The sequence below is a fragment of the Sorghum bicolor genome, chromosome 1 (assembly GCF_000003195.3).
Source record: "Sorghum bicolor cultivar BTx623 chromosome 1, Sorghum_bicolor_NCBIv3, whole genome shotgun sequence".
NCBI classification, from domain to species: domain Eukaryota; kingdom Viridiplantae; phylum Streptophyta; class Magnoliopsida; order Poales; family Poaceae; genus Sorghum; species Sorghum bicolor.
The window spans coordinates 10,702,270-10,719,253 of NC_012870.2; the positions used below are offsets into that span (position 1 = coordinate 10,702,270).

The following is a 16,984-nucleotide window of genomic DNA, read 5'->3' on the forward strand; positions in this document are numbered from 1 at the left end:
CAAGCAAGAACGAGAAACGGTGGAGCTTTGCAGGATATAGGCTTCCAAGTTCTAACAGTGGGGCTCTCCAAGTGTACTCCCTCCGTCTCAGAATAGATGACGTTATGAGATGTGTGTTGGTCAAACTTTTTAGCTTTGACTGTTTTCAACATTTATATCTCTAGATAAATTTATTATAATAGTATACTCTCTCTATATAGAATTTAGAAGTTGTTTATGACAAGTTTAAACAAATATAAATTAATACTAATTATATATATATAATTGTTCAAAGTTTAAGCAAGATGATTATTCTAGGCGACTGCAGTGCCCCACATGTCGGGTGTGCTCCGCGAACCAGAAGGAACCTGAAACGAGGACAGTAGTGTATGGCGTTCGGCCGTTACATGACACGCGTGCCCAGTACGGACAACAAAAGTATGCTTGGATTGGATGTCGATTAGTTCAAAAAATTCTATTCCGATTTAAACCTACTACTTTTGAATGTATTCCGATTTAAACCTACTACTTTTGAATGAAAACACTACTATTATACACCTGTATTGCCCATGATCTAATATACTTTGCCAGGAGGTTTTGGATTGTCTTGCTCTGCTTTTTAAAGCCTTTGTCCGTTTGCTGTTCGTGTGGATTGGGATAACGGGAAAGCAAAGGGGGCATTTGGATCCGGTTGAGAGAATTTACGGTCTAGCTGAAAAAAAAATCAGAATCGGATCCAAACAACAAGGCTTCTAGGAAACTGTACTATATATTTGAACAATCCAAAGCAATAATCCATCATCCGTTCTGTACGACGGATTCTAGGGCTGTGTTTAGTTTCTGAAGCGAAAAATTTCACGAGACTATAGTACTTTTGTTTGTGACCATGGACTAAATAGGTTTAAAAGATTCGTCTCGTAAATTTCGACCAAACTATGCAATTAGCTTTTATTTTTGTCTATATTTAATACTGAATGTATACGTCTAAAGATTGATGTAACGGAGAACCTTAACAAATTTTGGGTTTTGGAGTGGAAGTAAACAAAGCCTAGGTTGAGGAAGACAATTTTGTCTTTGCTTGAACATTTTCAGATAACCATTTGAAGAGTATTTTAGACCTTTGAGCCCGTTCACTGATATGCGTACATCCGCTATCATCAAAAGTACGGTCCTGTTGACCCAAAAACCAAAAACTTTTCAATATTCTTTATCATATCGAATCTTACGGTACATGTATAAAGCATTAAATATAGACAAAAACAAAAGCTAGTTGCACAGTTTACCTGTAAATTGTGATATGAATCTTTTAAACCTAGTTACTTTATTATTAGACAATATTTATCAAATAAAAACAAAAGTACTACATTATTAAAATCCAAAAACTTTTCGGAATTAAACAAGATCTAATCTAGAATAATCCAAACGGATCATTATCAAAATCTCCACGGAGCCGAAGACAGGAGTGCGGTGCGGTACAGTAGTGCAGTGACATCCCACGGAACCTGGAGGCTGGAGGCAGGCAGGCTGCCAGACTCTACAAAAGAACCAGACTCTACAAAAGAACCTTTTCTTCCCTCGAGAGTCAGTGATTCCATGGCTGGGTACCATCGTGAGTCGTGACAACGGGGTTTGTGGCCTTTTTTAAAAAAATCAAGGTTCTACATGCATGGAGCATTAAATATAAATAAAAATAAAAATTAATTGTACAGTTTGTCTATAAATCACGAGACAAATTTTTTAAGTCATTATTTTATAATTAGATAATGTTTGTCAAATAAAAACAAAAATACTATAGTGTGAGACTCCAAAAACTTTTTGGATCTAAACAAGGCCTTAATTCTCGAAAATTTATAGTTTTAACTAATGTAGCACTTTTATTTGTATTTAATAATTATTATTTAATTATAAACTAACTAGATTTAAAAGATTCGTCTTGCAAATTACAGACAAACTGTACAATTAGTTTTTATTTGCGTCTATATTTAATGTTTTATGTATGCGTCTAAAGATTTGATGTGACGGGAAATCTTAAAATTTTTTGAACTAAACCAGACCTGTAGCACTTTCGTTTGTATTTGATAATTATTGTCTAACTATAGACTAACCAGCCTTAAAATATTTATCTCGTAAATTACAGATAAACTATATATTTAGTTATTTTTTATTTATATTTAATGCTTCATTCATATGTGATAAGATTTGATGTGACAGTAAATTTTGAAAAATATTTAGATTTTAGGTGTATGAGTAGCAAGGCTTTCGCTTGAGCTTATTAGCCGAATTTGCCAATCATTTAGCAGTATTTTTTTCTCATAACAAATTAGACAGTATTACTTTTTGTCATAGTTTATGAACCATACGAACAAGGCGTAGTCATCGGCCAGATAAGTGACTGACGGGATGGTGATTTTAGGGCACTCACAATGCAAGACTCTATCACAGAGTCCAAGACAATTAATTACATATTACCAACGACGACGTGTGTTCAATGTTCAGTACATCAAGAGCAAAGTGAAAGAGAAGAAACAGCTCTCCAAAGTCCAAACCCCAATTTATGCTCGGCTAGATATTTGATATGTTAATGTTAATTTATTGTAAGAAAAATACTATATATTTCATAACTAAAAAGTAGTGTTGATAAGTTCAAAGGCCACTTAAAATATTACTTTCTGCAGCAGATCACCTAAAAATCAATCATCTATATATTTCAAACATGCCATGTAATCAGCCATGGCAAGAGTCTCTCCGATCCGTCACGCCGCCTACAAGGGTATTCACAAAGCTCGACCCAGAATGATTATATATAGGAAGGTTGTGTATACTTCTATGGTTCCGGTAAACTAGGTCTAATTTAGATTGAAAGAGTTTTTGAATTTTAACACTGTAGCACTTTTATTTGTATTTGGTAATTATTCATCTCATGTGTACTACATGAATACTTGAAGATAATTATAGAACATCCCATTTATACCACATCAATATCTAAAGCCACATCATAGAACATCTCAATATATCACATGGAATATACAACATAAAAAAATAATACATGATAGAACAATAAAACAAGTAATTACAGTAAAATAAAGAGGAAGAACAAATGGAAATAAAATAAATAAATAAATAAATAAATAAATGGAAAGAAAAATCAAAATAAAATAGGAGTGAGAAAAGAAATAAAAGAAACGAAAGAAAAAACACACTTAGCATGAGTGGGTAGCGTGGGTCTAGCTACTCCCACAGTTGGCTTAGAGCATCTCCAAGCGTTATGTATTTTTAGGTTTGTATTCGATGGAGTTTGCAAAGTTTCAAATAAAAATGGCAAGGATAAAAAGACGTGATCTCCAACGGTTTTGCATTTTCACTTGGTATTGAGGGGATTTTGGGCCCACACCTTTTTTCCCCGAAAGGTTTTTCTCTTGGCGAACGATTTTCTTCGTCACCGGTAATTCTTCGCGCGCCGCGCGCCTTCGTATCGTGGCACCTCCCAGCCGTCCTCGCCCCGTCCAGATCCTCGCGCCGCGTCGTTTGGTCCTTACCCGTCATGAACCTCGCCCCGTCCTGAACTTCGCCCGTCCTGATCCTCTGTGGTAAAACTTCGTGGCAAAACTTGGCGGTGCTCGCGCGTGGAGGAGTCGCGCGGGTGGACAGAACGCAACCCGAGTCACGCGGGCGTGGGACGATCACGATTTGCAAAGCCTGGGGGGCTTGGCATATATGCCAAGTCTAGACCTCTAAATGCCAAGTTATGCAAATTGCAAAGTCTAAATGCAAAACAATTGGATAGCACATTTTAAGTTTTTTTGCAAATTAGTAAATGCAAAGTCTAAATGCATAACCCTTAGACTATCTCCAACAATCGTCACCCAAAATACAAGACCCATTTGTCCTTTGGTAGCGCTACAGGTAAAAGGTTCTATACCTATTTTTAGTCTTCTCCAACAACAAGACCTAAAAGACAACACTCTCTGCAAATGGGTCTCGAGGAGAGAGGATACCCAAATTTGGGTTACGCCTCTCCTGATACCCAAAATGGGTTTTCTGTATAGGTACTCTGTTGGAGGCTATAGGTATTGTGTTGGAAACCTATTTTGGGTTTGGGTTCCCAAATACATATCCTATTGGAGACAGCCTTAGTACCGTAGCCTCCTAGCAATATAGATATTCCCTCCATCCAAGAAAAGAATATAATCATTGGTTACGTGCTAGTTAAAATGTTCACATTGACCAAGTTTTTAGCGAACAGTATTTACATTATGTCTTTAAATCAATTGATTATGAAAATATATTTTATAATTAATGTAATGATATTTATTTGATATCATAATATTGATTTGGTCAAATTTATAAGATACTAAAACGTGATACTTTACTAAAATTATATTCTTTCTGGAATTGAGGGAGTATATGTTTTCAGCAAAACAACAACATACTCCAGTCCATACGCTCAACTTTACAACTTAACAACATTCTAGGTAAAGGAGAACACCGCTGGTGTGCATGGAAGAGCATTGGTCGGGACGCTATTCACTATTGACCAGTCGATAGCGAAGATTAGTGACCTAAAAAGATATAACAGAACATCGCATGAAAACAGTTCGTAATACATCAAGAAAATATAGGAGAAATGAAAAGGAATCAAAATAAAGCAAAAGGGAAATAATTAAAAGATATGACATGTCATGGAATGGAATAAAATAATACACAAAAAATGAAAAAAGAAGTGGGAAGGAAAAACATAAAAGAAAGAAAGAAAGAAAAAGACGGAAAAAAGCTCATATAACAGTGAGAAAAGAAAAGGAAAAACAAGAAAATGAATGAATTGACCTCCTCACGCCTACGCACCCTCCCGGTCTCTCATGTACGCAAAGCCTCTGTCCCTCCCAGCTCCCACGTCCGCTCACGCAGGAAGCGCTGGCCCAGGAAAAGCCCACAAAGGATTTTTGTTTTTTCTTTTTTGGATCTAAAAAAGCCCACAAAGGATGAGGAAGGATGATGGGCGCGTGACAGACGGGTCCGACCGGTCACAGCCGATAATTGTCCCACGCGGGCTCCGCACCCTGCAGCGGCGACCTGCACGCTCGCGATCCGTCCGGGACCACCTTGCCAACAGCCGGGTACTCGTGTCGTGTGTCCACCCTGTCACGTTCTCTGCCTCCGCGGCCCACATAAGAGGGCCTCGGTCTACGGCTCTGCGGCGCTGTGGAAGGTGACAAAGGTGTGCCGCAGCGTGAGATAGACGGAGTCACGATGAGCGCAGTGATGCATGCTGGCAAAGAGAAGCGCGACGTTGGCCCTGCGCGTTCGGGCCTTTGCTTTGCTCTCACAGGCCACCCCGGCACACCGGCCTTGCAGCCAGGACCAGGAAGCGCAAGTCATTGCTCACGTCCGCCGCTGGGTTCACCAGGCTCGTCCACACCGTCGGGCTCACTTGGGCCTTGTTTAGTTTTTAAAAAGTTTTGCAAAATTTTTTGAATTTTTCGTCATATCGAATCTTACGATACATATATGGAGAATTAAAGATAGATAAAAAAAATAACTAATTATATAGTTTATCTGTAATTTGTGAGACGATCTTTTAAGTTTAGTTAGTTTATGATTGGATAGTATTTGTCAAATATAAACGAATGTGCTACGGTGTTCATTTTACAAAAATTTTTAGGAACTAAACGAGGCCGCACATCGTCGATGGCTTTATTGGAGCATCCGAACTGTACAGCACAGGAGTGACAGATCATTAAGACCTTGTTTAATTCATCCTAAAATCTAAAAAACTTTTTAAATTTTTTTTATCACATCAAATCTTGCGGCATATTGATGGAGTATTAAATATAGATAAAAAATAACTCATTGCATAATTTGTCTATAATTTGCGAGATGAATCTTTTAAAGCTAGTTTATATGGTATGTTTTATGTTGTTCAAATATTGTCCATGTGATGTTCTCAATCACAGCATTTATTAACTATTTTCCCTTTATTATTCTTTTTTATTTTAATCTAATCAAATATTTTTTATTGTTTAACTTTTTATTTTCATATTTTGCTTCTTTTATCCCTACATTTCTGATTATACTTGTGATGTTCATGTAGTCTGTATATGATGTTTTATGGTGTATTTTGGATGTTTTCATGTTTAGGTAGTACGAATGAGATGTTCTACATTATCTTTAGTATTCACATACAGCTCCCAATGGCTAGCTACGAATTCAATACAAGCGGTAAGATTATAAGACTTGATGAAAGAACATGCCAGTTAGCTAAAAGATTGGAGTCCACTGGTGAGCTTTAAATTTTTCTTATGAATTTACTTTGCTACTGAATTTACGCGATTGAAATGATTTGATGTTTAGGGTATTGAAATTTGAGGGTGTTTGCTGCAGGTTCACCTCTCACTTTTCTTTTGTCCATATCATTTGCTACATGCAAGCCTTCTTTTTTGAGAAGGCCCATTTACAACCTTATCTACGTACATACGGTAAGGTCAGTATTGTTTTATATTCTTTGTCTATTTTAGGATGATAAAACATAAATTATGTGTTACAAGTCGAGCATAAATTAGCACGGTCGCTGTTTTCTTATTCATTTGGTGTGTTTACTGATTCAATTTCTCAAAAAACTTTGCAAAAAATTTCAGATTACTCGTCATATCGAATCTTACGGCACATGCATAAAGCATTAAATATAGATAAAGATAATAACTAATTGCACAGTTTACTTATAATTTGCGAGACGGATCTTTTAAGTCTAGTTAGTCCATGATTGAATAATATTTGTCAAATATAAACGAAATTGCTACAGTATCCATTTTGCAAAAACTTTTGGAACTAAACAAGGCCCATGGAGATGCAATATCTAGGCAAGGCTGCACTTTAATTCATCACTCTACTGTCTTCCTTAAGGTCTACAGACTACAGCATGGTGTCACGTGACATCATAGTTAGAGTTAGAGCTGAACCATTGCAATTGTGGATTGGAAAAGGAAGTTTTGGAGTTTGAAATGTTCAAAGACATTGTACTCTGCTTATTTTTCTCTCTGCCCTGGTGCTCTTCATGCTATGTTTGGTTCCAAACCGTTAATCCATCTGGGTAGACCGTTACTGCTAAAATATAAGTGAGTTCTCTTTGCTCTTCCTTTTGGCTGTATACAAAAAGTATGTTCATAATGTTCAAAGTATATTTTATTAATATTAGTTTAGGGCCCCAGATAAAGACGGCTACCACATATTTCTGAACGTCTGAATCATGAAACTTTCACCTGAGCTTGTTTCGATTGCTTCATAAGTTCATATATATATTTTGATCTCTTCCTACAATTAGATATACTGAATATTAGACAAAGTGATACCAGGTACCTGCAATCTTCTGAGACTTCTGTTTTGTGAACACTTACCTTGTTGTCTAGCGCAGCTCAATAATTTCTTTACCTCATAAATATCTGTTGTTTTTTATTTAGGCCTTGTTTAGATACACCAAAAAATCCAAAACATTACAAGATTCTCCATCACATCGAATCTTGCGGCACATGCATGGAATATTAAATGTAGATAAAAAAGATAACTAATTGCACAGTTTACTTGTAAATCACGAGACGAATCTTTTAAGCCTAGTTGCTCCATGATTGGATAATGTTTGTCAAATAAAAACAAAATTGCTACAGTGTCAAAATCCAAAAAGTTTTTAGATCTAAACAAGGCCTTAGTTTCAAAAAAAATGTAAAATGGACATCGTAGCGATTTCGTTTGTATTTGACAAATATTCTTCAATTATAAACTAACTAGACTTAAAAATTTTATCTCGTACTTACAGGTAAACTATATAATTAGTTATCTATTTTATTTATATTTAATGCTTTATGTATGTGTCGTAAGATTCGAGGAGAATATGAAAAATTTTACAAAAATTGTTAGAAAGCCATGTAAGGCAACAGATTCACAAGGCGAGGTACAGTTCAAACTGTCCCGAATGCACCCCTTTGGAACCCAGCTGTAGTGCACCATAGGTACTTCCCCCTCTCCATCTTCCTTTGATGTATTTCGAAGATTACCAAGGCCTTGTTTACTTTCAAAACATTTTGCAAAATAGGAATAGTAGTACTTTCTTTTGTATTTGATAAATATTGTCCAATTATAGACTAACTAGGCTTAAAAGATTCGTCTTGTCAATTCTAATTAAACTGTGCAATTAGTTTTTATTTTCATCTATATTTAATACTCTATGCATTCGTCTAAAGATTCGATGTGACAGGGAATCTGAAAAATTTTGCAAAATTTTTGGGAACTAAACAAGGCCCAAACAACAAAAAGATTTGAGAGTGGTTAATTTTTTTTATTGTCGTGGAAAAATTCATCAAGAAATGAGTTACTAATCACACGATGACTACCATTCTAAAAAAACGCTCCGTTAACTTTTGAAACTAACTTATTTTACCCAAATTTGGGATATACGAAAGGAAATGCATGTGTACGAAGTGTGTTGTGTACGTGTCCCGGAACAACTTAATTACGTGACTTGACACAGCGCCGCATGCATGCAGTGCCGGCCCTGAATTTTTTGAGGCCCGGGGCGGGAAAAAAATCTGGGCCCTTTAGACATTATTAAGTTCCCAAAAATAAAAAAAATTAAAATTTTTCGTCACATCGAATCTTACGGCACATGCATAAAACACTAAATGTAGTCAAAACCAAAACTAATTATACAGTTTGCTCGTAAATCGCAAAATGAATCTTTTGAGCCTAGTTAGTCCATGATTGGACAATAATTGCCAAATAAAAACGAAAGTGCTTCAGTACCTAAAACAAAAAAATTTAGGAACTAAACAAGGAAAATTTTTTGGTTTTAGCTACTGTAGCACTTTTGTTTATATTTGGCAATTATTGTCCAATTATAGACTAACTAGGCTCAAAACATTCGTCTCACAAATTACAGGTAAACTGTGTAATTAGTTATTTCTTTTACCTTTATTTAATGCTCTATGCATGCGTATAAAATTTCGATGTGATGAGAAATCTTAAAAAAAATTAGAAACTAACAAGGTTGTAGTTGTTATTCTAGAATAAGGGCCTGATTGGTTCCCCTCGCTAAATTTTAGTCACTTTAATAGCTAAACTTTCAAACACACTGACTAAAAAAGAGCTAAAATAGTTTAGTTACACAAGTCACCCAAGAGTAGCTAAAATAGTTTAGCTGACTAAAATTTAGCAGGAGGAACCAAATAGGGCCTAAATATTCTACATCGTAAGCCAAAACTAAGCAGAAAATATACTAAATAGTATTGAACAACGTTGAATATCATTGTTTAATATAATAGTTCGGAGGTGTAGAATAGTACTTATATATATATATACTCATAAATACTTAGCTCTACATGCAAAAGCAATATTCATATGCAACAATTCATATAAATATACAAATACATTAAAGATTATTGTATGGTTTGCATATTTGGGGGTGGGGCCTGACTAATTGGGGGGCCAGGGCGGCCGCCCCGCTTGCCCGCCTCCAGGGCCGGGCCTGCATGCATGGCTATCTAGGCCTTGTTTAGTTCATCCTGAAATCCAAAAAGTTTTCAAGATTCCTCGTCACATCGAATTTTGTGGCACATGCATGAAACATTAAATATAGATGAAAACGAAAACTAATTACGCAGTTTGACTGGAAATCGCAAGACGAATCTTTTGATCCTAGTTAGTTCATAATTGGACAATATTTGTCAAATAAAAACGAAAATACTACAGTAGCGAAATTCGAAATTTTTTCGAAACTAAACAAGACCCTAGTACCGCACCGGCAAACCAAAGGTTCTGATCACACGGCCCCACGCCGTAGTGGTTGCTCACACAATGCAAGCTCTAGCTCGCATGCGATGCGGGCCCCTGGTGGGCTGGGGGAGAAGCATATTGCCGCGTCTGAACTCTGAACCGCGGCGCCGCCTTGCGTGTTGTGCTGCTTGCTCTCTTTTTTTTTTCCTCGATCAGGCTTGGAGCATGTTTTTTGTGTTGTGCAGCTTGTGCTGCTGCATGCCTGCATCTTCGTGCGCCCCCCTTGCGCCTGTCTGTACTTGTACGATACGAATACGATCCAGCCCGGCCGGCGCCGGCGGGCTTCAGTTGCACGTCCACGTCGGTGAGTAAGGTCCGTCCGCGGAGCTGAAAACGTCCCGCTGCGCGTGCATATCCTGTGGAGTGTGGACGGCTACCGGCCAATCTCTTCGTATTTGGAGCTACTCCACTACATTGTAAGAGCATCTCCAACCGTTTTGCATAATTGGTTTGGCAAATGAGGGAGTTTGCCAAGTCTTAAAAAAATATGGCAATGGTGAAAAGAGGCAATCTCCAATGGTTTGGCATTAATCACTTCGCGCCAATTTCTCAATGCCAAGTGTGAACAGGTTTGGCATATATGCCAATCCTTCCTCTCTTTTTGCCAAGTTAACAAAATTGCAAAGTCTAAATGCCAAACCGTTGGATAAGTGTTTTTAAGACTTTTTTGCAAATACATGAATGCAAAGCTTATTTGCAAAACGGTTGGGGATGCTCTAAGTCTTGTGATGTTACTTGCTTACTACTCTCTCCATCTCAAATCACAAGTCATTTTAAAAATCTTAGAAAGTCAAAACGTCTTAAATTTAACTAAAATTATATAAAGAATTACAAAGATTTATAAAATCAACTAAATATTACTATGAACATATAATTAATAGAGAATCTAACGATACTTAGTTTATATACTAAATATTATTAACTTATTATATAAATCGGATCAAACTTAAGATGTTTTTATTTTTTAAGATTCTTAAAATAACTTGTAATTTAGAATAGAGGACTGAAAGACGCCAGAATTGAGACGACACTAAGGCCTTGTTTAGGTTCCAAATTTTTTTTTCAGATTCCCCGTCACATCAAATCTTTAGACGTATGTATGGAGTATTAAATATAGACAAAAATAAAAATTAATTACACAGTTTGGTCGAAATTAACGAGACGAATCTTTTGAGCCTAGTTAGTTCATGATTAAACAATATTTGTCAAATACAAACGAAAGTGCTACTATTCCTATTTTGCAAAATTTTTGGAACTAAACAAGAAGCTAAGCCGTACGTGGTACGTCAAAAAGATTACTATAAATTAAGTTTTTCTGTCGCATACATACATTTAATTAGAAAATAAAAGAAATCTATGTATCATCCATTTCCTTCAGACCGAAAGACGCCAGAATTAAGACGACATTAAGTCAAGCCGTACGTGGTATATATGTCAAAAAGATTACTATACAAATTAAGTTTTTCTGTCGCATACATACATTTAATCAGAAAATAAATAGCAGAAATTTATGTATTATCTCGTACATATATATCATCAACATTATTCGAGCGCAACAATTCTACTCGTATATAATCTCTCTTGGTATCCCGCTTGATTATATTGTTTAGGAAAAGGACTGTGGACATTTACCACATGCTACGGTTCGGTTCCTCAACCACATGGTATAATTCGGTTCGGTTGCACAGCTGAAACACTATAATGGTACTGTTCCTCCATTTTTTAAGTGTCGTATTAGGTTTATCTTAAGTAAAAAAATATTATTTTTGTCTTTAATTCCCCCCCCCCCCCCAAAAAAAAATGTAATTTCACAACATACGAGCTTATATGTTACCAAAGTTTTTCGTACGTATAGTGAGTTTAAAAGTACACCAATCTTATGTTCTTAACTTTTTCATTTTTTTTAGAAAATTGATGGCTAATAAAGAGAAATGTTCGACTTCGACAAGACATGTAAAAAAACAGGAGTAATACTCATGTAGTCACATCATAGGACGTTAGAAAGAGAATCTTGCCTTGTTTATTTCCAACTGATTATTAGTAATTTCCCTCCACACGCATATGACGCATTGGTCCTGTGTGCTGTGCGATCACGACAGTTATTACAACAGCACTAGAGGCATGATGTTGTACTACAAAACTAGGCAAACATTATACAGGAGTACATATAATCTTATACTCCTCATTGCACGACAAAAATTCAACCCTTCCTCGCTTACGTACGTGCATAGCCAGCACATTGTATGTCCTGTTGCTGCTTTCCACCGCCCATTGCGTGCCTGACGCAAAGGTTAAACGATACGACAAAGGTTAAAAAAAATAAATCAAACAAACGTTACTTCAAATGGAGGATTACGAGCCGATCGATGCTAATCAAGCGACCACGATGTGGCTGGATGATGTTCTTGGTAATTTCTTGATGAAAAAGATGTTGTTGGTAATTAAATTCCTAGTAGTAATTACTATTTTTCTTATTCGATGATCATTCATGGCGGCCGTGCGCGGCGGATCGATGATCAGTAGTGCGTGGTTGGATCAGGCGATATTGTAGCATATCCGCTTGAACTCCTCCAGGTGGCCCTCGAAGAGCGACACGTAGGCCTCGATCCCGCCGCCGTCGCCGAGGAAGGAGGGCAGCAGGAACATGGTGCCCTCCATGGGCAGGTACGACGGCATGAAGTGGAACGGCCCCCCGCCGCCGAAGTCGAGGTCGTAGAAGCTGATCCCCAGCCAGCTGTCCACCTCCAGGTCCGGGCACATCACCACCTCCGACTCGTCGGCGGTGGTCGCCAGCCCCTCGCGCTCCACGGCCCCCGACGACGCGAAGTCGATGAAGGACCGGAAGTAGGCGTCGTCCACGCGCGACACGGCGCGGCGGATCAGCTCCGCGGCGTGCTGCACGGGGCGGGACACCAGGTCCGCCGCGTCGCACCGCGGGAACGCCCACAGCACCACGTTGCCGAAGTAGGTGTGCGGCACGGGGGGACGCATCCGCGTCCGCCCGTTCACGGAGATGCGGAGAGTGGTGGTCTCGCCGGCGCCCAGCCCCCGCGCCGCGGTCACCGCGCGCCACAGGTGCCCCACCACGCTCTCGAAGGTGCTGTAGTGCCCGCGCCGGTGATGATGATGGTGATGATGCGTCGGCGGCGGGACGCCCGACGAGACCCGCGCCTTGAGCCGCGCCACGAACTCCTTGGTGAAGAGCACCTTGTGGACCTTGATCTTGTCGTGAGCCACGCCGCCGATGCCCTCGTCGTCGTCGTCGTCGCCGCGCTTCTTGGCGGGCGGCACGGGCAGGTAGTACTCGGTGCCGCGGTGCGGGAACTCCACGAGCGGCGTTCCGCGCGGCAGGAACCGGGTGGCGCGGTCGCAGACGGGGAGCGGCTCCACGGGCAGCCGGCGCGTGGCGAGGCCCCACGCCACGAGGAAGTTGCCCGTGGCCTGGCCGTCCGCGACGCGGTGGTGCGCCGTGAACCCGACCACCAGCGACCCGCACGCGAAGCGCGTCAGCTGCACCTGCACCAGCTCCTCCACGCGGCCGGCGACGATGCTGGGGTGCAGCCGCAGCAGCTCCGGCGACGGCTTGAACGGCATCGACGTGGCCAGCGGCGCGTCCACGGCGGCCTCCACGAGCCGCGCTCCGGCGTCGTTCAGCAGCACGGCGGGCCGGCCGTCGGGCCCGTCGCCGAGGCGACCCGCCCACTCGCGGTACACGGCCAGCGCCCGCGCCAGCCCTTGCTCCAGCGCCGCGTTCGGTGGGGTCGGCGGCCGGAACGCGTAGATGACGGCAATGTGCACGTCGTACGTCACCCTGTCGAACACGTTCAGCGGCACGCTCTCGTCGGCGCTCGGCGGCGCCGCGCGGCCGCCGCCGTGAGCCGGCTTCACGATCTTGGAGCTCGTGATCTTCACCTTCATGGTGTCGTCGTTACACCGTACCGGGCGGCTATGTGCATGCACGTACAAATGAAGAAACTAGCTAGCTACCTGTTAGCTGCCACTTGGTGTGTGTGCTGTGTTAGTTGTGAGGCTATGACCCTAGCTAGCTTAGTTGAGTGGTGAAGACGTGAAGTAGAGGTTTGTACGTGTGGTTTTGTTTTGGTTAATTTTGAGCTAGCTAGCTCTTGGTCTTTTTGTAGCTCTGGTTTTTGTTGGCTAAATACTGGGACAAACACAGCATATATATATAGTTGTGCAACACATCTGTGCAAGCTTGGAGTTAATTGGACGTCATGGCATGGATATGTGTGTGTGTGTGAACCAGAAATCTTGGCACGACCATATCAAGCTGGTGGCAGCAGGGAGATTGAGTTGGAAGGCCTTGAACCGGTCCCGGCCGGTGCATTCGGAGCTCCGTCTAGGGGCGTGTGTCGCTATCACCAAAACCTCTACTATGCATGCATGACATTGCATCATATCTGGCTCTTACCTAGTTGTATAGTACTGCATACTTACCTTTTTACTCTGTCTTATAGCTTAGATAGGTGATGTTTTTTGAAATAGAGACGCATTGTGAACTTAAAACGAATTTTAAACTCTTGGTTTCTTGAGATTATCAAGGACGGTTACGTTATGAACTTATTATGAAATGAATTTCTCGAAATTAAAGACAAAAGGGTTCTGCCAAATGTTCATCGGTCATGCATGGAATTAAAATGTCATAACTCGAGGAGTGCTTTAGGGCACTCACAATGCAGACTCTATCATAGAGTCTAAAGTTATTTATTACCTCGAACAATGTGGACTTAGAGTCTAAATAAGACTTGGAGTCTTATTTTTTCTACCTCTTTCTTCAATAAATATGCTGCCACATCAGCAAAATACCATAAATACTATGTAATTAATTGTCTTGGACTCTATGATAGAGTCTTGCATTGTGAGTGCCCTTATATGGTTTGTAACTAATGCATTTAAAATGTCTAGCTAGGAAATAGGACCTGTTGGAGTCCGATTTGGATCAATCACAGTTGGCGGCTAATTTATGGGCCTGTTTAGATCCAAATCTTTACATCCCAAAACTTTTGGCTGTAAACTTTACATTCAAATAGGGCTTTAGATGTTTCCCAAATTTTTTGGTCTGCAAGACACATGACACGGGTCCCTAAGCAAATTTACACAGTTTTGCGCTCCAAGGTCCCAAATTCCAAATCTTTACAGCCAAGTTTTACAAGCCCCTGTTTAGATCCATTCTTCCAAAAAGTGCTCATTTCTCTAAAAGTTTTGGCTGTTTGGTTGCATCTAAACATGCCCTATATTGAGGTCTTGTTTAGTTCCTCACCCAAAAACTTTTCATCTATCACATCGAATCTTTGGACACATGGAGCATTAAATGTATACGAAAACAAAAACTAATTGCACAGTTTGGTTGTAAATCACGAGACGAATCCTTTAAGCCTAATTAGCCCATGATTAGCCATAACTGCTACAGTAACTCACATGTGTTAATGATGAATTAATTAAGCTTAATAAATTCGTTTCGCAGTTTCTAAGCGACCTATGTAATTTATTTTTTATTAGTATCCAAATACTCCTAATATCTTGTGAAACATCAGATGTAACACTCAAAAACTTTTTACTCTTCATCTAAACAAGGCCTGAGTCGGGAAAAAACAACAAAAAAATAAAAGCAGTATCTTCTCCGAGACCAAGGCAAAAGTAAGCAGATAGTAACATATTTGTATTCCGCCATTCATATGGGCAGTTTGGTTGTATCATGCGCAGCGAATCAATCCACCATCAGCAGATTTTACCATGACCTATCGACTACCAACATTGTTTTGGAGCCCAGAATTTCGCTGCTGACCATTTGCGGGCGGTGACGCGTACCCTCGGTCGTCATTTAATTGGCACCGCTGTTTCAGATATTAAGATGTGACCGTCCTCTCTCGTACGTGCTGATCTGACACGCATCTATATATATCATCATAGGGTAATAAGCATTTGTCCCTGTGCTCATAAAGTCCTCTATCTTAAACCAACGACCGGTACGTCTATGATTAGGGCTTCAATTTTGACTATATCTGTTATTATCTCCCCGTTAATCTGCATATTCAGCCGATACAAGTTAAAACAAAAGGGACGGAGAAAATAAGAGCTTGATCGAATAATGTATAATTTGGAACCTTTGGTTGCATTTTCATCAATATGATGTCTAATTATATTCCTCCTATAAGTTTTACAATCAACACCTCACTTTCATGTGTTCTACACAAGCACGTGACAACAGACCTAAATGCTAAACGCTAGACAAACAGCCTTTCCACCTAAATGCATTATTCGAGCAAAAAGGTGTCGACCTCTCAGTTTACATAATTAAGATAGTAGAATGGATGCTGCAAGTGGGATTAATTTCAGACACTTGTACTTTATAAAGCTTACCTAATTAACCATGTAAACCGTTTATATATTAACACCGAGATATGAATCAATGTCCCTGTCTGGATTTTTCAATTTGTGATTCTATTTTGCTATATCCTGGATCACAACTTGTATAGATTAGTTCATTGTCACTTTGTCAGAAAAGTATCACAAAGTCAAAAACCATAGTCTTTGAATGCTAATAAGTCCCATCCCAATAGAATAATAAACCAATTAAGTTTTTTTAAGGTACATAAAGCCTATATGTCTGCGACAAATTCTGCAGTTGATCGACCAACCCAATCGATTTGGAATAGGAATGTTTTTTCATATCTACTCCGTATATACAATTCGAGTCTTTATATCCAACACTCATATCCTGGGAAGTCGCAAGCGTTGTTCTGGACAAGTGCATGGCTTGACGGCCAACGGCCTTGTGACGTTGCGCCACACCTATTCTCCACTTCCAGAAGGAAGAACAGAACTCTGCAACAGGCACTCCGTGATAATAATTGGATTCGTGACATCAACATTCAGCATCAAAGTTTCTCTGCCCAACACTTAGTTGAGTACACACACCTTTGGCAAGCAACCAGGCGCATAACTCTAAGAACGGGCACGCCAGATAGCCTTGCATGGAAATTTGAGGAAAATGGCGAATACACAGCATCCTCTGCTTACCACGCCCAATTTGTTGGTGCAACTAAAAACACCTTTGAGGCACTCATTTGGAAACCTTGGGCGCCACCCAAATGCAAATTCTTTAGCTGGCTTGCGATTCAGAATCGAGTTTGGACTGCAGATAGATTGGAAGCCCGGAGATGGCCAAACC

At 39.9% G+C, this 16,984-nt stretch overlaps 1 protein-coding gene across 1 annotated transcript; it reads right to left on the minus strand.

Moving 5' to 3' along the window:
* On the minus strand, positions 11,868-13,898 carry LOC8054168 (agmatine coumaroyltransferase-2). The gene has a single exon (XM_002466621.2). The coding sequence runs from the start codon at positions 13,711-13,713 to the stop codon at positions 12,331-12,333; it is 1,383 nt and encodes a 460-aa protein (XP_002466666.1). The 5' UTR covers positions 13,714-13,898; the 3' UTR covers positions 11,868-12,330.